The sequence below is a fragment of the Acartia tonsa genome, chromosome 9 (genome assembly GCF_053477335.1).
Source record: "Acartia tonsa isolate MP-2025a chromosome 9, ASM5347733v1, whole genome shotgun sequence".
NCBI lineage: Eukaryota > Metazoa > Arthropoda > Copepoda > Calanoida > Acartiidae > Acartia > Acartia tonsa.
Window position 1 is genome coordinate 20,162,214 of NC_137268.1, and position 23,087 is coordinate 20,185,300.

At 31.2% G+C, this 23,087-nt stretch overlaps 2 protein-coding genes across 3 annotated transcripts in view; one reads left to right on the plus strand and one right to left on the minus strand.

Annotated features, from left to right (window-relative positions):
- LOC145328445 (protein spaetzle 3-like) overlaps positions 1–8,820 on the plus strand; it is a 96,846-nt gene extending 88,026 nt beyond the window's left edge. For both annotated transcript variants that reach the window (XM_080172137.1, XM_080172138.1), the window contains 5 exons: positions 4,125–4,175; positions 7,012–7,137; positions 7,632–7,775; positions 8,164–8,218; positions 8,764–8,820. In XM_080172137.1, the coding sequence (XP_080028263.1) occupies positions 4,125–4,175; positions 7,012–7,137; positions 7,632–7,775; positions 8,164–8,197 (355 nt within the window). In that variant the 3' untranslated portion in view covers positions 8,198–8,218; positions 8,764–8,820. The remainder of the gene's footprint in view (positions 1–4,124; positions 4,176–7,011; positions 7,138–7,631; positions 7,776–8,163; positions 8,219–8,763) is intronic.
- A 6,584-nt stretch (positions 8,821–15,404) lies between these two features.
- LOC145327422 (pickpocket protein 28-like) lies at positions 15,405–20,900 on the minus strand. Its single transcript, XM_080170973.1, has 11 exons — positions 20,791–20,900; positions 20,058–20,130; positions 19,732–19,811; positions 18,803–18,914; positions 18,367–18,427; positions 18,183–18,270; positions 17,735–17,875; positions 17,198–17,304; positions 16,616–16,727; positions 16,039–16,198; positions 15,405–15,475 (listed from the first exon to the last, which is right to left on the minus strand). The coding sequence occupies exons 1-11, from the start codon at positions 20,890–20,892 to the stop codon at positions 15,405–15,407; spliced, it is 1,107 nt and encodes a 368-aa protein (XP_080027099.1). The 5' UTR covers positions 20,893–20,900.
- Positions 20,901–23,087: the final 2,187 nt, after the last annotated feature.

Sequence of the window (23,087 nt, forward strand, 5' to 3'; positions counted from 1 at the left end):
AGTCATCCTAAAATTTAGCTTTTCAAAATTTTGATGGTTTTACATTTTGATTATCTTAACTAACACAACTTAGTCTGAGACCCCCTAGGGTTCTATCATTCTTAAGAAGTCAGGAATTTAAGGTTAGGTAAATCTAATTTTTCATAGTTTTATTTTGATAGCAAATACAGTTTTTCATATATTTTACGCAACTTAATGTTTGTTCATGGTTTAGGATCTCGTAAAGTTCAAGGGCAGGTTTTTGGCTATTTTGCGGTGATAGATAGGTGAACACAATAAAAAATATGAATTTAAGTTTATAAAGCAAGAATGACAACATCCATAAAAGCAAAGCTTAATACATCAGACGTCCAGTTATGCTAATATACTTAATATGAACACATTGCATATAAGACTTAAAGATGCTTCACCTCCAAATTAGTACCGGGTCATTATGGTAATCATTATTCCAAAAATTAAGACAATTTAATAAGTATACATAATTAAAATTATAAAAAAATGTAATTATCATAATCTTCTTACTGTGGAATTTTGGGAAATAAACATTTTATTTTCCTTTGTCCTATCCTTTATCCCTGTATGGGAGTAGGTAGCAATAAGCTGAAAATTTTGGCGGCTCTAAATGATTTCATTTCTATATAAGCTTTATAAATGACCTTTACACAGCTAAATACGCAAATGAATCCCTCTGAATTAGTACAGTTATTGTGTTTTTTTTCAAGAATTTTTTTGCACAAATTTCTTTTTAACTCAAAACTAGTGAGTCCCTCTCCATTCCCCCCACCCCTTTTCTCTCTCTCATTCTTAAAAAGCCTTCTTGACGTCTCTAGGGGCGTTTCCTCTACTAATTGGTCTGCTTCTAATTCACAAAGATCCATTAAAGTATTAAACTGATAAAGATAGATAGATAAACTTTTGGTGAAAAAAAGATCCGGCTTTGGAAGATTTTTTAATCTCAAAATTCTGATTAACTTGGTGTTTTTCATTAGAAAATATTCATTAAAAACTATTTAGTTGTTTTGTGATGTTTTTACTTTCTCTTTAGTTCGCACTTTAAGGGCGTGGTGGGTCAGTCACCTCCCCCCCCCCTTCCCCTTCTATATAAATTTATACATCATATTTACAAAAATATTTACAAAGGATATCGCTACCTTTTTATTTGCTACTTGTGTATGTTGATATCCTTGTTAGGTAATAAGCCGATTAATAAATATTGGAACTTTTTAAAGCAGTGATTAAGAGGTTGTGTGATTTTTCATTACAAAGTATCTTTAAATTGTCAAAATCTTATGTGTAGCTTTTTTGCAGGGATCTAAAGGGATAAGATAATGGCCAATAAATTGATGTACATACCCAATAATGATACACAAAATTACCCCTACTGTAGAATACAATTAGTGGTTAAAAAGTTTGGACACTCAACTTCATGAACCAATAAATCAAAAGTCAATAAAAAAACCTAAATTTGTGAGCCAACAAAAAAGAAAACTTTATTGGAGCTAGTTTAATAAAAAGGTATGATTAAAAAAAACAACATTAAAAATCTTTTTATCTCCTAATTTTATCTACCAAAGGACTAATTTTGTTCATTATAATTGGAGAAAACCAACTTATGGTCAATTATTTTCTTTTTGCATATGTTTATTCTTATCTATGCCTACTGTAGACAGTTTTCCACCGATTAAAATATAGTCGTTAATCCTTTGATATTTTAGTTTATTTCTGGGTGCAATATCCCCCCTCTCATGTCTAAAACTGTTCTATTGTGACGTAACCAAAAATGTTATTATCATAATATCGTAAAAATCATTTTTTTCTAATCTCAAATTTGTTTTTGAAGAATAGATTTTATTTAATGCATTTTAAGACCATTAAAAGGGAAAAAAGAAAGGAGTAAGCTGAAGAAATATACAAAATGGCACTAGAAAATAAAGTTCAAAATATAAAGTTATTGCTCTAAAAACATTACCGAAATTTCTTGGCAATTAAAATTCAATCCCAAATGTTTTATTTTTTTACCCTTTACTGTTTTTCACTTTTTTAAGGGTATTCTCACTACTTTAGCTCTGAGAGGGGGGAGGGGTAGAGGTTGGTTAAGTAATAAGTATTTAACATAACTCCCTAAATAGCTATTTTTTTAGTCTTTTTACTTATCACATTTACCAACAAAAAGTTTGATATCTATATTTTAAGATTTTAAACAGAATTTCTTTTAAAACAAGGAGGACAATATCCATCACAGCGAGGGTTAACAATTCAAATTAAGCTTATCAGACAAATGAACATTAATAAAACCTTGATATCAACTGATATTGGATAAAATTTTGAAGTTTTAACGAAAATTCCAAGTAGGTTCGTTGCTTTATATGAACACTAGTGGATACGCCCCCCAAGAGGCCTCTAGGGGCACTTAAGTTGCATAACTTTATCGGTTCAGCGGTTAGCGAGATACTTCGATACAGACAGAGACACAGACATTCGACCCAGATATCTATAGGAGTAAGACAATGGCCGATAAATTTATGTACCTCCCCAATGATGATACACAAGGATTACAATTAGTGTATCAAACTTAACAAAATGAACCAACCAATCAAAATCCAATTAAAGTCCCCAAGGTTGTTATTCAACGAATAAGAAAACGTTACTTTAGATACTAGCCTAATAAACGGTCCAATTTCCTCTCACTCCCACATAAGGATACACACAGAATTAAAAGTGATTATAGAGATTCTTCGCTTATAACATTGAAATAGATAGGGCAATTCTAACATGCCTAAATTTACAATCAGAGCTAACCGTCACATAGAGACGGACGAACCGACCCAAAATATAGAAAAGCTTCACTTTAGAACTAAAATATTTTGCTAATTATTTTGTTTAACAATTTGATTGAATATTTCACAAGTAATTTTAACTGATATCAAAATATATTTTCAATTTTTTTAGTAAAAATATGCTATTAAAAACTAAAATTTACTTAAACATCTATCTATCTTATCTTATACATCGCGAGATATCACTAGTAATAGTAGGGAGAATGCCTTGGCCCACAAACAGACGCAACTCATTACCATGCACAGTTAGGACTTCCGACAAGGTTCTTGCAATCAAAGGGTCTAAAGGGCGTGTAACTATATAATCTTACACATCAATTAAAAAAGATTTGGTTCAGATATGCATTAAGATAAGATCTCATGGTGTGTCCCGTCCTCATAGGCTATCTATCTATCTTTAGGCCATATTTCTATCTATCTATCTGTCTATATGTCTATCTGTCTATCTGTCTATCAGTCTATCTATATATATCTATCTATCTATCTATCTATCTATCTATCTATCTATGTATCTATCTATTTCTATCTATCTATCTATCTATCTATCTATCTATCTATCTATCTATCTATCTATCTATCTATCTATCTATCTATCTATCTATCTATCTATCTATCTATCTATCTATCTATCTATCTATCTATCTATCTATTTATCTATCTATCTATCTATCTATCTATCTATCTATCTATCTATCTATCTATCTATCTATCTATCTATCTATCTATCTATCTATCTATCTATCTATCTATCTATCTATAAATCTATCTATCTATCTATCTATCTATCTATCTATCTATCTATCTATCTATCTATCTATCTATCTATCTATCTATCTATCTATCTATCTATCTATCTATCTATCTATCTATCTATCTATCTATCTATCTATCTATCTATCTATCTATCTATCTATCTATCTATCTATCTATCTATCTATCTATCTATCTATCTATCTATCTATCTAACTATCTATCTATCTATCTATCTATCTATCTATCTATCTATCTATCTATCTATCTATCTATCTATCTATCTATCTATCTATCTATCTATCTATCTATCTATCTATCTATCTATCTATCTATCTATCTATCTATCTATCTATCTATCTATCTATCTATCTATCTATCTATCTATCTATCTATCTATCTATCTATCTATCTATCTATCTATCTAACTATCTATCTATCTATCTATCTATCTATCTATCTATCTATCTATCTATCTATCTATCTATCTATCTATCTATCTATCTATCTATCTATCTATCTATCTATCTATTGTAGGGCAGAGAGACAGGCAGAATTCCCCGGAGCCCCAGAAACTAACTCCAACAAGTAAGATTTATGTCCATTATCGCGAAATATTCAATGACTAATCGTATAAGAGAGAGAATATCTGATGTTTTCCCTCAAAGTTCCTTGTAAACACAATTCCCACCTCCCCCACCTTATTATTTATTAAAATTGGAAATAATTTGAAAGGGTAGTGTTTCGTTTGTTTGTTTAGATTATACTGGGAACTGGGTAGCCCTGCTGGGTTAGGGCACCGCAGGTTTAGGCTTAGCAGAAGAAAAAAAACTAAACACCCCCCTTATGTTCAATTTGTTTAAAAATTAAGGAGGCGGGGGATTTCAGTACAGTGCTCGAAAATACTTATTGTCTTTACTTTTTAAAAAATGATTTTATTTTATACCTTCTTAAACATAAAACATAAATTGATTAATATGTCATATTCTCTGATTTGTTGACAACACGTAACAAAAATAAAATTTACTCTTAAATACGTCATGTTCTTCTATCATTGAAAATGTTGCCACCCAATAAAGATTTTAAAAAGTTTCCAAAGTTTTTAATCCAGATTTTCTGTCGCGTTAGGCATCCTCTTATTTTAAGGGAGGCTACGCATTGTGTGCCCAATTATGTGATGCCTTTAATGTTTTGCTAATTTTTGGCCTGGTACTTTAAAATTCATGGCTACGATAATTTATACCAACTGCTAAGAATTAAAAGTTGGTGCCTTAAAATGATATTGGGTATGATAAAGAAGGCAGTCTCATAGCTTTTTATGACTTTTAAAAAGGCAATATACATAGTTTTAACCATTATTTTTTCACTTCTCATGTAAGGGGACAAAGTCGCTCAAAAAAAATTCTGACGTCCTTAAAAGGAAGGTGAAGGAGATGAGGAGTAAGAAAGAAATCCCCTACCAAAGAGATGGGTAATCCCTCATTTTTATGACGTCACATGTTGATTTTTGAGTGACTTTGTCCAGTCACCCTCCCATCATTTGTATAGCCCTATAAGGACCTTTGAAACATTGGACTCCAAAAAGTTTGTTTGTGTTTGTTAATTTTACACTTTTTAAATAGTACCTTGCTCCTTTGACATATATTCATTGGTTTTTAGTATTCATTTTGGCTGAAAGCATAAGAATGGTTATTTCTCGCATCGTATTATAAACAGATTTCCGCGGATATAAAATGTACAATTATAAGATTAAAACCAGTTTTTATATTCGTAGAAAACTGGATATAATACGATGCTGGACAGAATTTTTTCGTATTGATGAGAACCGGTTCTAATCCACCGGTTTCGAATGAATATGAGAAAATCATTTCCAATCATTCTATACAGTAATTGGATGTCTCTCTATGAAAAAAGAAAAAATAGAAAAGTAAATCAACCTCTTTACAAAACTTTAATGGCATTAACAACCCCACTGTAAGAAACGCTTTAGCAACTATTTTTATTATTTTTATGACCGTAATTATCCTATTTAAATACACGGTCAACATCATAATCTTTGGAATTATTACACTTTTGCATAGAATAAACCCGGATTAACATTTTTTTTGGTTGAAAAAAAATGGTTCCAATTATAGAAAAGTAACAAAAGAAGACAGGAATATTATGACGGTCCAATATTAAAGTAAAAGAATAGAGGGGGCAAAAGCTATGTAAAACTCTATGTAATTGAATAATTGAATATCTGAGGGGAAAAGCCTTTCGTCTTTGAGTGTTTTACTTTATTTTAGGTCTTTAGGCCTTAGGGTTTATGGTAGCCCGGCTGTGCTAGGAAAACGTAGGTATAGGCCCCGCAGGGTTAGGGCACCTCGAAGTGGTTAGGCATACCCCCCGGCCCCCTTACTATCTAATCTATTTGAATATTTTTTTTCAATAAGGTTCTGTGCTCTCTAGGCAAATTGAGGGAAAGCAAAAATACCCCATTTATAGCCTCCTAGAAACATGTATAAAGAAAAGTAAAATGAAACAAATATCTCTAGGTTTTAGTATTATCTGAACAAAAAAGAAATTAATCGAATCCTTATTTGTTTTATTCCATTTCATTAATTACATTTCACAAATCCTGTCGCTCTTGTATAATTCAGTCAGATACACCAATACACTGCTGTGTTTTGGGAAGGAAATGTTCTCCTAGAATTTCCTTTACAGGCAAAAACATGCTTTTTTCAACAGATTGAAACGTGTTTTTTCTCCCACATGGTTTTTTTTATAAATTGTTTATTAAACAATTGTTTTACGGGGAAGGGAACCAAGTTTTTTTCCGAGTTTAACACGACAAAGAATCAAAATTATTGTTAATTTCAAATTAAAAGGCTTAATCACGGCGTCTGCTTGCAAGGGCAAATAACTTTTTGTTCAGCTATAAGAATACAATACGTTTTTTACTAGCATAAAAAGCTATACCATTACACAGATATGCAATTGTGTACTTAACTCTTGCAGTTGACAGTTAATGTTGCTACTTGAAAAAGACAAATTGAATTTAGTTTGATAGAAAAAAATATATTATGAACACAGCAAAATCGTAATTTGTTTTTTTTAGTAGCGAAGCTACTCCTTAGGTCTTTTTGCCTGTTCATGATTATGTCTGTTCTACTAACTGTCAGTAATATTAAAGGATTGGTGCTACTTTAAATGTTTCAAATTTTTAGGATATTTAAGACTTTAGATATTAAAGAATTTTCGAAATTTATCATATTTCAAATATTATTAGGTTATTAGGTTTTTACAAGAAGAAAAATCTCAAATGCTTTACCAAAAATCTTTTACTTTTCCTCTTTTTCTCTGAGGGGAGGAGGCAATTTTTAGGCGAAATATTTTCTTGCGGACGCAAAATCTATTTAATTTGATATTTATCTTGTGATAGGATGGACGTGTGCGAGAGTAAGATAGAGGTAGTGACCCCATACTGGTCGGTCAACTCCAATGGGAAGGTCAGGGCCATCCTCAACAACAAGGAGTTTGAACAAGCCATCCATCAAGAGATCTGCACGTTAGTAGAACTTTATTAATAGCGAAGCTATTATATTTTATTTATACTATTAAGGAGAAATTTTTTTACTTGCTGTAAGAGATATATGTCTAAATTTACGGTGTATATTCTGCTGACTAATGAATCTTACTTACTTGGTTTGTCGGTATGTCTGTAATGCTTTTAGCAAAACTTTTACTGTCCAATTTTTTCTCCCTATTACCTAATGGTCATAAACTAGCTTATAGGGGCTGTATGATACGACAGACAAATAGCTTAAGACTAAAATCTAAAAATATTAATAAAACATTCTGTAAGCACATAAAAAATGACGTCATACTCGCCAAGCAATGGTCAATTAAAATGTATACTGGCATGCCATTGGTAATTTAGTCTGTGTATTGGCCTATCATTGGTCATTTGTATTTTATTACGTCACATTCAGCAGATATCAAAGTCTTAAGCTACAAACAAACAAAAATCTTACTTCTGTATATAGATGTTTATTTATTTAGTTTGCCGTCAACCAACCGGTGCAACCGCGACTGTTCCTGCGAGCAGAAGTACAAGTGGCACCGTCTCTTGGCCTACGATCCCAACAACGACTGCGGCGGTATCTTCATGGACTGGTTCCTCTTCCCATCTTGCTGTGTCTGCAGGTGCCTTCTTCACACAATTGGATAATTCAGTATCTATAATACAAAGTAGCTTGATGTCTGTCCGTCTGTCTGTTTGTCTGAAGCAAAGCCCCTAGATGCTAAAGTCAAAGGCGCTAGTTGTATTATAAAGTAACAGGATGTCTATCACTCGGGAGTATGTGCAGTCTCTGAAGCAAATGTTCTTCCATTGTCAGAAAAAAAGTATTATCAGTTTTAAATCTTTTTTCCAGTACAAATTAACCTAACCCGACCTACAATAACGAACAACAAAGCCCCCTCCCCACCACTTTTTTTAAATTCATTTCAAAATAAGGGAGAGTGGGATTTATTTGCTCGACTAGGCACTTTGAGGGAAACCGCCGATTTTTTATATTTATTTATATTTTAGGTGTGCCAAGAACCCATTCCTGTCATCAACATAAGCCAACAATATTCCAGCATTTCAGGAAAATGATAATTTTAACATGTTTATCTGGTCTCAAACAACTTATTGATATACCCCAAATCTTGATAAACAAAAGTGTCCCTTATGTCAATTAACCTTTATATACAAGTTTAAAAACTTTTTTTACTGTGTATAACCCAATCAAGATTAAACTAACCCCCCCCCACAGCTACTTTATATACGTTGTTGAACGTAGAAATGTGTCAAACGCCTTTGTCAGGTCAAAAATTATAAGGTGTATCACAATCATAAATATTTTTAAGATATGTTTTTGATGTTTTTATAGAAAAGCTTTCCTTCAATAAGGGTTATAACGTATAGTGTTTATGTTCATTTTGGAATATTAGAATTGTCCAATCGATTTCAAACTGAACATGATGATTCTTGTAATAGTTAAAGACAAAGTAGACTCTACAATCATTTCCAGAAAGTCATACATTATATAATATGACATAATTATTTATATACTTGTTTTGGAAGAGTAATTCCTAAGAGGATTAGACATAAATGTAGGTATAAAATTTAAATTTATCATTTTGTTACCAGGATCAATCCGAAACATTTTTTTGATCTCCCTTACTTTGCATTAAACTGTCATTTTTTATCAATCATTTAAAATATTAAATTTACCAGTAGTTTTAAATGTAAATAATTAAAAATTGAATTTATCAGTCAGCATTTTTTTGTTTTTTTTCTTTGGAAATTTTTAGTGGCATTTTTTCTAGTCACATTTTACATTTTTTACTTTTCATATTAGGAAAATTCAATAATGATGTGCCAATAGATTAGTGTAAGAAAGTTTATATTATTTTGACCTAAAAGGCTTTTTTAGGTTTTTCTAATGCATGAATATTATATCTTATGTTGATTAATATTGAATGGTTGAACTGTGCATGTTCTCTCTGTGTATTTTATGATGTATAATAATTTTATATTAATATTGTAAATATATATTAATAAATCTTATAAAATCAAAAATCTTTCTTGATAAAATTTTAATAATTAGCAAAGCTTCTCAATAATTAACTGGTATAGAAGATACACGGCTTAATATTTTAATATAGATTTCTTATACCAATGAGTATCTGTTATAGGATTTTCTTTGACCGCCATTTTATCAGTCAAGCTATACACAAATATGTAAAATATAAGATATATCCTTTTCTTACATATTTTTTAATAGCGACACTGATCATTCTGAAAGGACATTTAGTGTCAACTTTCCTAATAAAACTCAGGACTCTTTGTTAGACAGATTTAGTAAATAGGTTACCTTGCAGTCAAAGGTTGTTGTTTGTATGAAGAGCGTTTTTCCACTTAATCATGAACGTCTAAATTCACAAAGACCAAATTGTGTCAAAAATGATCCATGTGACGGCATAAAAATTAGGGAGAGTCAGAGAAGAGGAGAAGTGGGAAAGAAAACCCATTACAAAGAGATGGATAATCCCTCATTTTTATGACGGCACATGGATAATTTTTAACACAATTTGGTCTTTATCAAAAAATTTTCCAGAGATACACCAAAATATGGCGTGGTTTATTCCGTCCTCTATAATCTATCCGAGGCTAAAAAGTTAGAGCACATAATACATTTTTGCCTACTGTAATGTAATGGCACTTTTTTGTGTAAAACTCTTTTCGTTAATTTAAACATACAAGAATTGTCCCATCGATTTAAATCTTTGCATGATGATTCTTATAACAATGAGGTAGGATCATCGCTTTTATGGATGTTGCCTTCCTTCTTGTTTTTACATAATATGTTTGTTTTATATTTATCGACACTGGAGTAATTAAAACAAAACAAAAAAAGCATATTAAATTTAATAGTTATATATTTCAATAATTAATCATTCTTACAAAATAATTTTTTAATTTTCAAAGCTTGGCATTCCATGCTCCTAATGAACTTTCTGACAACTTTCTCAGATTGTGCCGAATCTGTGCCAAGGCATTGTCTGCATCAAACAGGAACTATCCTCTCAACTTTGCTAGATTTTCATTATATCAAGTGTAGGGTTCTACCATAGACTTGATTGTTGTGCTTCTCATGATCTCATTGTTGAAGGCATTGATGTAGAGCTCTCTCCACTCCATTCTTCAGGTCATGTATGATCCAACATTTCAGTAAATCTTATCACCACCGTTCTTTAGAATTTCAGAAAGATATTGGAGTTGTGGAGATAAGATTGCCTCAAGCTACAAACAGTTTCAGTACATCCTCTTCCAGGTTTGTCCTTCATCCTGTACCAAAGAAAAAAGATTTTTCCATTTTTTAAAGATAATCATCAACAAGATCAGAGTTAGATCCAGTAGTCGAAAATCTTCATTATCATATCTCTAATTCCATCAAAGATTGATGATATGCCTAGCTCAGATAACCATGAAGACACTTGATACAAGTCTGCTTGAGTTGAATATCTTGTCAATTCCCTGGTAGATGTGTTGAACCAAAGGATTATTCAGATGAAGCTTGGAGCTGGTCACACTCTTCCAGACACTGGAGGCACGGAATATTTGTCCCAGGTGAGCTAAACCATCAGATGACTCTTTTCTCATGACTGTGACAAGGAGTTTAACATGTTGAATGATGGTCGCTGTTAAACTAGACTTGCCAATGCCAAACTCATTCAGCTTCTTGAGAACAAATTTGCTCTGCTCATTCAAGTTCAATGTTAGGAATGAGAATAAAATGATTGTGTTCATCTTTCCTCTTTGCTTAAGAAATTAACTTTTTATAGATGTTGATTGTAGTAAGTAATATTTACTTCTGAAGATAGTTCTAAAATCAACATTCTTATATACCCAAATATCAGACTGTTGGTTTTACTATTCAGTCAAGAATTCTGCTTTATGAATGTCCAGACTTCTAGAGACAGACCTATGTCTATACATATATAGTCTGAATTTAAATGTTTGAACAAAATATATAAAGTTATTTGCTTAGGATTAGCATCAGTTTCTCGTGATAATATTTTTAACAAATAAATATTATAAATTTAATTGTAGTTCAGTATTATTTTTAAGTATTTTTTTGTATTTGGTAGCTGAACAGTGAACACACAGGGACCCAAAGGGATAAGACAATCCGTATATTACAATTAGTGGTTGAAATGTTTGGACACTCAACTTAATGAACCAACTAATCAAAATTCAATAAAGTCCCCAAAGTTGCTAAGAAAAAGAAATATAAAACTTTGGGGACTAGTGTTATAAACAGCCCAATGTCCCCACCTTCCCTACAAAAATATCTTTTTTCTTGTTTGAGTCCCTGCAATTTGGATGGAATGAAGTCAGACATGAAATTTATCAGACCTACAGACATAAATATCTTGTAAAATGTTTAAAGAAAAAGTTATACAAATGTCTGATTTAAAATACATTGAATCAAAAATTGCTTATAAGATTTTTTTACATTTACTTGTAAAAAAAGTAAACAAGGATGACAACATCCAAAAGTAGCAAAGCACAAAAAAATCATGAATAAAATACGGAAAAGGAGATTTTAAAAGCATTTGTTTAAATAAGGAATAAATTTATTGGAGACAACATCACGAAACCTTTTCTCACAAATATTTATATTTTGTATGTTGATTGACAGACTGACGGTCAAGGTAAATTACATACTGGATGCTCAAATTAAAGTGTTTCTGCTAAAAGTTTTTGTAGGTTTACTTTGGTGAAAGAATTAAATTTTAGCTAAGATCTTTTTCTCCTTCAAACCCTTGTATGACAAGTAAGCATATTCCCTGAAAAGCTAATCTCGATAAGTCCATCTTTATCCGAACATGAAGGCGGATTGACAGACACGTGGACAGTCAGACAGACAGTCATAAAGACAGAAAGACGGACAGGTAGAAATAATGATGGACAGACAGACAGACGGCCAGACATTGTTGTATTAAGAAATAAGTGTTTTATTGTGAAATGTTTCTTTTGCTCCTACCTATAAATTTGTAACAATTTGTAGACTTTTAGACTTAGACCGCAGACAATTAGCACCTTCAAAAATTGCCTACTACAGTCTACAACGGATTTTATTTGTTAAAAGTAAATCTTTTCAAGGTACATTTAGATACAATTTAGTAAACGTAGCAACTTTTTAATCATTACCAGTATGTCCGTATGTCCATTTCGAATATACTTACTTTTTCCATATTTTGACCAAAAAAAATTTACATAATAGCCTCATTTTGTATTCCTAAGAATATTGAGCATCGTGTGGTAAGATAAACACAGGTATAAGGTATAACCAACAAGTGAAATAAATCTAAAATAATATTTGGGGGGGGGGGCAAATGGAGAGGTCGTCAATTTTACGACAGCTGAAAAACACGTATAGGTTTCGTGATTTTTTCCCGAATTAATTTCGTTATTGGTATAGGCTGAGATAATCATCTCTATAACCAATTCCTGACACGTCAATATTAAATTTCTTGTACTTAAAAGCGCTGTCAACTTTCAAGCTAGTTTTTCTAGTTTGTTCGTCAGATTTTTTTGATCATCGCTTTTATGGATGTTGACATCCTTCTTTCAATAAAGTTCCATTATAGTTTCAAAAGAAGTTAAAGCAACAGAACTAAAGATATTAATATTTATGCCAAAAAGATCTTAGAAGGCAAAAGTATAACAATTCAAAAGCACTGAGCCAGCTGAAACCAATACAAAGTCCAATTGTGCCACCAAATTGAGCTGGAAAAAAAAGTTTTCGGTGTTTCTGTAAGAACCTAGTAATAGTGTCTAACTCTTTATCTTTAACAAAAATCGAAGGATTAGAGGGGAGGTGGAAAAGGAATCCCCTAAAAAAGAGATGGATTTTTGTTACGTCACAAAGATAAAAAGTTAGACACTATTACTAGGTTCTTTCTGTAAGTGTTTTTAAAAATCAGTTATATGACGTCATAAAAATGCGGGAGATGAGAAGAGAAGTGGAAAGAAAACCCTTAAAAAAGAGATGGATAATGCCTAATTTTTATGACGTCACATGGCTGATTATTAAAAACACTTTGTCCAGTTACATTTTTTTCGTAACAAAAAAATACTTTGACTTTAAAGTCGATTAATATTCGCTGGATTAGAACCGGTTCTCAGCCATACTGAAAAATCATGTACAGCATTGTATTACAGAAATTTTCCACGATTATTAAAATAAAAATAATAGAATTTATACTAGTTTTGTTAGTCGAGGCATTCATCCTCTCGGGGCTAACAAAACTGTTTTTTTAAATTTTTAATTTTGATATCTGTGGAAAAATGACTATAAATAATACAATAAGATAAATAACTATTCTTACCTACAATATCACTCCAGGTATAGAGTTGATCCCTTGAGTATTGAGTAACCCCAAGATTCTTGAAGTAGACATGAACCAGAGAACTTTGTTGTATTCTGTTAACAATTGTCCTGCACAAGAATATTTTGAATTGGTTATTATTATGATACATATTTAGCCAAATCATATTAGCTTTTCTAGGATAGCCTAGTAGTTAATGTTGCCTAACCCCAACATATATTAAAAGGAATATGCAAGACTTAGGAAACCTTAACTTCTAGAGTAGCCTAAAAAGTATCATAAGATTTGACCTAGCGAGGAAATGGTTTTTTGTGAAGAAAAATATTATAACTTGTAGATATTTTTATTGCAATATAAAGTAATCTTTTTTCAGATTAATTTATTTTAAATGACAACTAGCAGCTTCGCCCCTAGCCTCTAAGGGCTTTGCCCAAAGAGGTAATAAAAAAAATTTAACTTTTAAAAAAAAAAATTAAAAATTATAAAAAAACATAAAAAATTAAGTACTAACTGGTGCTGCCCGTAGTTTATGTGAACGAACTTCCCCATAAACAAAAAAATGGGGGAGGGCATTTTTTTGTTTTTTGGGGGGTTGGGGGTGTCCCACCCCCCAAGAAAATAGCCTCAAACCACCACAGGACCAATAGGTATATACCTAAATAAGAATAGAATACGATCGGTTCAGTGGTTACCGAGATCTTAAGGGACGGACGGACAGACATCCAGCTATTTTTTTGTATTATAGATTAGTCCATCAATTAAGAACAAATGAACAAAAAAAACATTCGAACACCAACTCTTTGTCAGTCAATATTACAACTAATTAAAACAAGGTCATATGTATTTCAGCATATCATTGAATAATAGCAATAGATTTATGATTACTTGGATCTTACAACAGACTTTCATGTTCTCTAACAAAGTGGATCACACAGCGGGCTAAAATAAAGTAACCCCATTCCACCCGCTTTACAATAGCATCTGTATGTTGATTAGTTGTATAAATAACTTACTGTTCAGTGCAAGGATTATCACCATATAAACTTCTAAATATGGAAATCTCATTGATGAAAAGTTTATTACACGTAGCATTGTCAACTTCATTTCTATATAGTTGTTCACATAAGGCGGTTTTCTGTAGTTTCTAGAAGAAAAAAAATTTCAGTATGGCTTCGAAACTGATAAATATCCGGTAGATTAGAACTGTTTCTCGGCCATACTGAAAAATCATGTAGAACATTGAATTACAGACAATTTTCCAAAAAAATTTAAAATCATAAAATATCAGTTTTTCAGCCCGGGCCTTCGGCTCCTCTGGATTAACAAAAACTTAATATTACAATTTTTCACTTCAATATCCATGGAAAGCTGTCTATAATATGATTTGATAAATCATTGTTAAGATTTAGATTATTTTGAAATTAATTACCTGATTATGATCAACTAATTTTTGACTTGATATTTCCTAAAGATATACCAATAAAAAATAATATATATTTATAACAAAATTAAATATTTTAAAAACTTTTCTCGTATTCATTCGAATCCGGTGGATTGGAACCAGTTCTTATTCATACGAAAAAACTATGTCTAGCATCGTATTATATCCAGCTTTCTACGAATATAAAAATGTACAATCATAAGATTAAAACCAGTTTTTTTAGCCGGTGCCTTCGGCACCTCGGGGCTAAAAATAACTAGTTTTTATCTTATAATTCTACATTCTATATCCGCGGAAAGCCGTTTATAATACGATGTGAGAAATAATTATTATTTGCCTGGCTATACACTATTTGATCACAATCATCTGGACAGCTAAAAATATACATAAAAAACTATTTCTCAATTTTAAGAAATTAAAAAAAATTTTATCATAAAAATTTTGTCTTACTTGCAATTTATATTAATTTCAGTTCCATCTTCCATTAATGGTACAGAATCCAAGCTTTCAAAATAATCTAAATCATATTTTAAAAAAACATATTGTATAAATCCGTTTTATCTATGATACAAAGTAGAATGATGTCTGTCTATCTGTCCGTCTGAAGGTTAAGATCTCGGTAACCATTGTACCGATAGGATTCTACCCATCAGGGAATATATACCTATTAGTCCCGTGGCTATTAAATTATTATTAGCATTAAAAATATTTTTTTTAAATCAATAAAAATAAAAAACTATGAAAATTTTTAAGATTTTTTAAATTCTCATCTGAACCTTTAGAGAAAAGGCCCCTAGAGACTGTTTTTTTTTATTCTTCACATATTTTTTCTTTTTTTTCTACTGCTATTTAAAATAGATTGCTAATTTTTTTGTAGAATAAAAGACATACAAATAATATTTTAAAGGTTTTATGATCTTTATCATTCTTTGTATCTTTAATTCTTATGCCTTCTTTCTCTCTCTCTCTTTTTCTTCTTTTCAAAGAACATTTAATTTTTATTTCACATGATCTTTTGTGGTTTGATGCTTATGGATGTTGTCATCCTTGTTATTTTATGTCTCATAAATGTGTTTTTACCTCTATGATTGCTCAGACATTTTATATTTTCAAATGTACAAGCAGTTGAGTTGGATTCATATTTTGCAAGAAATTCCTTAGAGAATGTTGGCAGAGTATAGATAAGGCAGTGACATAGAGCAAGCATCTTCGTGGCGAGACATTCCAAAAGGCAGTTGCTCTAAAAAAGAATTTTAAAAAGTTATGTTTAGAATAGAATATTGTTGAGATTTAACTAATTTATCTCTAATTCTTGTAAAATCTTTGTTAATCCTATCTAAAAAAGTTTTTTATGTACATAAAGAATTTGAAATGGTATCAAAAATGTAAGAAAATAAAATAAAACACTAAATATTAATGTTTGCTACTTTCTTAATATCAGAGCTGTGAAGCAAATAAATTACATTTTAAATTGGTGAATATTTGGATATTTATGTGATGTAATGTCGACGTAAAACTTAAATTGTTCTGTAATCAAAGGGAAGTGGGTAAGAAGGGAGGAAAAGAAGGAAGTGGGTGTGAGGAAATTTTCATTTAGAATTGCTTTTAAAAATCCTGGTCACATAATCCTGCCTAATTTATTCAAGTATATATTTACTTTAGTGTATTTGGTGAATCCAGTAACTTCAACATTCATTGGAGGAACTAAAGTATCCTCTGGTAGTAAACATAATCTTCTTGCGGGTTTCATCCCTTTTACGGCTTCAGTACTAAAATATCAATAATAAGGAGTTGGCTTTAAAACATTTAATTTAGAAAATATCTAACGAAAGGGTGGCAACATCCATAAAAACGAAGCTCTGAGTTCAATCGGTAGAACAAACGAACATAGAGACTTGAAGAGTGTCCAAACTTATTAACGTTTTGCTTATTTTATTATACCTTGTTGTCCTAGGAATCAATATTCCAAAAAACAGATGACTAGGATAATTATATCATACAAAAGTTTGTTGACAAAAAATCAGTATGTTTTAAATGGACGTACTGTCTTTCTGGTATTTATTATAGAGTTGCTACACTTTTCAGATCATTTATAGCAGTTACAGGAATTATCATACAAAGATTGAAATTGTCAATTCTAACATGCAAAAATTAATTAAATTATCTAACCCTGACGTATGAACGTACAGCACCTTGTTATAATTCAGTTCTTAAATCAGGTAATTGATAAAATACTTACGATAAAGTAACACTGGCAGACACAGCTATGTTAGTTTCTTCACCAATACCAACGCTAATTCCCTTCTTGGTAACCTCGGGATAATCAAATGGAGAATGTATCATCACCTTAAATTTTAAAAAATGTTTATCGTTTGAATTGAAAAATGAATTGTTTTCTGAAATTGAACTTGTCCTAACTTTTGTGATTTTTTCAAAATAGCTATTCGGTGCTTTTAGCAAGTAGTAGATGTAAAATGATCCATAGAATTTAGATATGCAATCGGTTTTTATGTAGACCTCTTATTTTTGAAGTAAGTTAAGTTTTTTTTAAATTAAGTTGGTTTTAAGGTACTAAAACGTAACAAAAAAAAGAAGAAAATTGCCAATTTGAACAAAAATAGTAAGATCTTTAATTTGACACCTTACTTTTTGAATTCTGTTGAGTAATCATTTAAAAAATCTATTTTGTTGAAGCCCGGTGAGTGAATCAAAACTTTGAACTTGAGAGCTCGTCAAAAATGTTACGACACGTTCTTTCATAATAAAATTGGAAAACCTGAAATCCATTGTAGCTATTCTCAGTCAAAGCTTCTCCCCATTTGTTAAAATATGTATCTTCCAACACAGGATCTAACATAAAGCTGAAGCCAAAATCCTTCCCCGATAAAGAGGTCTTTTCAGGCCCACCTTTCTTTACCTAGATAAAATTTACGTCAACTAAATTAATTCTTTTCTAGTATGGCTTCGAAACCGATTAATATCCGCTGTAATAGAACCAATTCTCCGCCATACTGAAAAGTCATGTATATCATCGTATCACAGACAATTTTCCACATAAATAAAAATCAAAAAATTAATACCAGTTTGGTTTGCACGAGCCTTTAGTCCCTCGTGTCTAACAAAACTTGTTTTAATTTTTCATTTTAATAACCGCGGAAAGCTGTCTGTCTATAATACAATGCGATGAATAACTTTAATTTGTAACTTTTTATAATTTTCTGTACCTTAGATGTCATAGTACTCAAATCTGCAAACATACTAAAGAACTTAAAATCTGTATTTGTGGTTATATTCAATGTTTCATTTCTACAACTGTTAAAATCCCAGTCTTTATATCTTTCAATAAATAAAATTTTAATGATTTACTAATACAAAAAAAATTGGAAAAATTTGTATTAACAAAATTACCCTTTTAAGATGTCTGGATAAATTGGACCAATATTTTCGTTTACATCTACTTCTAGACTTTCTAGATTAAAAGTTATCACTAAGTATTTGCTTGGACATTGATCTGTATAATAAATGTAGATGCATACCTTCTAAATCAGCTAATTGGAAAAGAGTGAGAGAACAATCGGGCCATATCATTGGTTATTATTTATACAGATTTTTTAACAAAAGGGCTGCAATCCTTTCATTTTAAGGTAAGGGGTGAGTGATTCGAATCCCCCCTCCCAATTCTAATTTTTAAAATAAAGGTAAAAAATCATAAACTATTCGGGTAGAGAAGCTACATTGTAAAGGAGAACCATATAGGTTCAGTGGTTAGCAAAATCCGTTGGTACACACAGACAGATAGACACACACACAAAGAGACACCCTGTTACTCTTATATTAGGATTACCAATATAATCTGTTAGGTTTGTATAGTCATAATTTTCATAATCATATTCTTCATAATTAGGTACATAATCTTCATCCATTTCTTCTTCAGTGCTTTTGGTACCTCTATCTCTCTGGCGAAATAAATTTCATTAAATGATTTTTGAAATATAGGTATACTTTTATTGAAAATGATAATATCCTATCCCCTATAATATAAAGCAGTAAGATTTTTTTTGAGAAAAGCTATAGATCTCATAACTGCTGAACTTTTTAGGGAGGATCCACTTAGGTCCCAGGATGGTTTTTTTTAAGATTTAATCCTTTTGGATGGTTTTAGGCTATCTTTTATGCCCATTTTAGAAGAGCTCGATCTTTAAATCGTTTATAGGTGATTTAAACCGGGGCGATTCATTTGGCGCACCATCAAATTATTAATATCAATCTTTAAATCGAATTTGCATGGGCGATTTGAATCGGGCAGTGGCGCGGGCCCGGCGCGGCAATGGCACTCACCGAGTGCCATTGCCGAACCAAATCGGGGTGATTTATTTAATAAATAAATATTTTTTTTTAATTACTTTAATATTTTATTGCAAAACTATCGTGAAAACATTTTTATAGTTATTTTTAAAATAAATTATATATTAATGTTTTATATAAAATACCATACGGACACGGCATTTTATATAAAATACCTTACTGACACTGCTTAAGTAATAAAGTTGTACTGGCGCGGATCGATATTTTAGTGAGTGCGCAGGCGATTTAACAACACCGCGCCGAAAATCTTTTAAAAATCCATGTTTTATAGGCGCGCTGTGGCTTAACACCAACGCACCTACAGTTCACCTCTGAATCGCCCCGGTTTAAATCACCATAAAAACGATTTAAAGATCAAGCTAAGGACATTCGATAGTTTTAGAAAAAATTTCTTGTCTACTATATAACCTTTGTTTTTGAGAGCAACTCTTCATCTTTTATGTTGTTAAATGAACAGCAGAACCCGTCGTCACTGATACTCTGGGTAACTTTATAAAATAATGTATATTATATAAGTTATTGATATTACTTGGATGTTACACAGATGGCTCAAATAATGATACTCCTATCTTCCTCCTACTCCAATCCTTCCCCACTTACTGGATGAATGAACTGACCAATAAATGGATCAGCATCCTGAGCTTACGACAAGTTTTCCCCTGTCAATTTATCCAATCCAAGTAGTCTATATCCGTTATATTAGTGTTATATGTTTTAATGAAAGAAATTAATACCATAATCCTTGCAGTTAATAGCTTTTCCTTTCCATTTGCAGAATAAGAACATTCTTTCACAACTAGGGGCTATCTAAGATACATAACATTTATGATATGTTAAAAATTTGAAATTGCAATGAAATTTCAATAACCCTACAACTTTTTAATTGTTTACATAAAAAGTTTTAATCTCCCAATTATACCCCAAAAAGTTGATACTTCAAAATGCTAATATTTTATTATTGTTTATAGTAAAAACAAATTAAATGTTATGGATCAACCTTGGACAGGGATGGAAAAAAATAGTTTGTTTTTTTAAAAGAACAAACCAGTTTGGTTTAAACCGTTTTTTTTTTTATAAAAACCAGGTTTTTTTTGGTTTTTTAATAATATTCAAATTATAGGCCTGCCCCTCCCACTTTTTTCACCCCCTCCCCCTTTTTCTCACCCCCCAAACGGGGGGTGCCCAAATCTGCCCAAAAGGACCCGAAAAAGAGCAGCCCAAAACCGCCCGCCAAAAGCGCCCGCCTGATTTGACAACCCTGGCTGATACGGTAATTTAGGTTTTTGACAGTTATTTACTGTATTATTTACGTTATGAAAAGATATAACATGGAAAGATATGCCTTTGTATAAATATTTTTTTAAAAAACCATTCCCATCTTGTTTTTTTTGGGGTTTTTTTAAGCTTGGTTTTTTTGGTTTAACCACTTGGTTTAAACCAAGTGTTTTTTTTTATGCCATCTCTAACCTTGGACATAAGATCTGGTATGTGTCTCTGGTTGTTCTCCATAAGAGTGCTCAAATTTTCATGATGCCAAATCAAATCAGGATCAGAATTAAATACAACCATATTTGTTACCATCTAAAATTAAACTCAGTTGGATTCTTTAAAAATAATTAGGGTCGCTGCGTCCACAATCACATAAAAAATCTACAAAAATTTAAAACATCATAGAAGGGTTCAAGGACGTCCAAGGGGGAAGGGTAAAAAAAAAAAAAAAAACTTGGACGCCCCTGGAAGGGATATACGATTTTATTTTTTTTTGTAGATTTTTTATGTGATTTAGTAGGATTTTTCACAAAAATAATTTTGGTGTGGCAGCGATGCAGAGAACCTAATTTTTTAAAAAGAATCTACCTATGATAAATTCAGAGTTAGTTGATATTTTTTATATTATATTTAAATAAAAGAATTGTATTATCTAATTAATAAAATATTTAAAGTTCCTGGCTGACAGCATCCTCTTGGTATTCCTTCCATGGACTTTCCTGCTTGTTCAACACATATTTTTTCTTCATAAACAATATATATGATCAAGATTATCATGGCACCTATAAGACCATAGATACTAATTTATTGTTACTATGACCATACCAGGACCAAGAGTCAAGGATTTCCAAGGGCGGGTGGGGGATTGAAACCAAATTTTATTACGAATAAAAAGATTTTACCCTCCACCATCCAAAGAAAAAATAATAAAACATATAGCTTGGACCTTTTGTTTTGAAACTAAAATATAGTTTTCCTTAACCATCTTCTCGAATTTTGCCTTTGAAACTCTAAAAGTATAAAGAATTTATTATATATTTAAATATAGATTCTTTTAAAAACATTTAGAACGATCTTAAAATCAGGTAGATATACCATGAGAGTATTTTAATAAAGCTGCGTTTTCCGATTATCTGAAACAACCAGAAGAAATTTGTAATAAAATTACTGGTCCTTGTTTCTATAAAAAAAAATCTCAAATTTATTTCAGATGTTACATGATATCTCTAAAAGTCATTAAGTACACTTTTTGAAATCTATAAAATCTAATCACTGATTTAAGATTTTAATATTAATCCATGCATACCTGATATTTGAACAAACAGTAACAGCTGGAAAATAAATGTTGCTGATCTTAAAGTTGTTGGTCTCTACTGTTGATATTGTAGGGGTCACATAATACTACAAAATCCAAAAATTATGTGTAAACTCCTTTTTAAGTAGCGAAGCTACTCTATGATTTCAAATATCCGTCCGGCTTTCCGTCTGTTAGCGACAAAATGGGGGAAACATGATTTTCTCGGCTCCTATTCAAAATACAAGGCTGAAACTTTTTGACAACATTCCTTTTATTATGAAGCATAATTAACTATAAAACACCCATGGCAATTTGACTGCATTTTAGCGGTTTTTTTTTTGGCTATTTTTAACTCTGCTTGTGTGTATTCTTATCCCTGATTTTTGTGCTTCGCTACTTATGGATATTGTCATCCTTGTTTGTCATTCAAATTATCACACTATTTAGTATTTTTACAAGCTTTACAAAATGTCTCAAAAAATCAGCCAAGTGACGTCATAAAATTTAAGGATGAGAGGAGAAGTGGGAAAGGAAACCCTTAAAAAAGAGATGGATAATCCCTCATTTTTATGACGTCACTGGCTGATTTTTTGAGTCATTTTATAAAGCTTCCTATTTTTATTTATTTTGCCTTAGTTAGAATTGGTTCAAATAGGAAGAAGAAAATGATAAGACAGGAGCAAAATAGAATAATCCACAATACTCGTTGCTTCCAATCAGCTCCATCCTTGTTGTAGAGAAATAAATGTATAAGTATAGATGTATAATCTAGACAACTACCTTGCCCAAATTGTGGAGACCCTTTAGTCTGCTAGAAAAATCCTTACTGTTTATTTGTAGGGACTATGCTTATTTCCGACGCTATTAGCTGATTTCAGAGACCCAGTACAAAATTGGGACAGGGTCTCTACCCCGTTAGCAAAGTTACATATAGCTAATAACCCCTCTTTTCTTTAATTTTATGTAAATTTTCATTGATTAAGAATATGTTATAGATAGATTGGCAGATTTTTTTTTTGACATATGCAATGCATTCAATAGTTTCAGTCATAAATAGAAATGTCCTTTACCGTAAAATAAGACATATTTTGTCAAATGATTCCTCTCGACTTTTTTTAATCAAAATGAAAAAGACATTTTTAGGTTTCATTATCTTTAAACTTTAAATAGTTACATTCATTCAAATTTTACTTTTTTG

Excerpts from the sequence above, each read along its gene's own strand:
- LOC145327422 (XM_080170973.1), bottom strand. The coding sequence starts at position 20,892 with ATGGTTGTATTTAATTCTGATCCTGATTTGATTTGGCATCATGAAAAT. Across the intron at positions 18,428-18,802 it reads AAACCTAACAGATTATATTG|AAAGTCTAGAAGTAGATGTA; the intron begins GTAATCCTAATA and ends CTTTTAATCTAG. Across the intron at positions 17,305-17,734 it reads ATAGCTACAATGGATTTCAG|GTGATGATACATTCTCCATT; the intron begins GTTTTCCAATTT and ends TTAAAATTTAAG.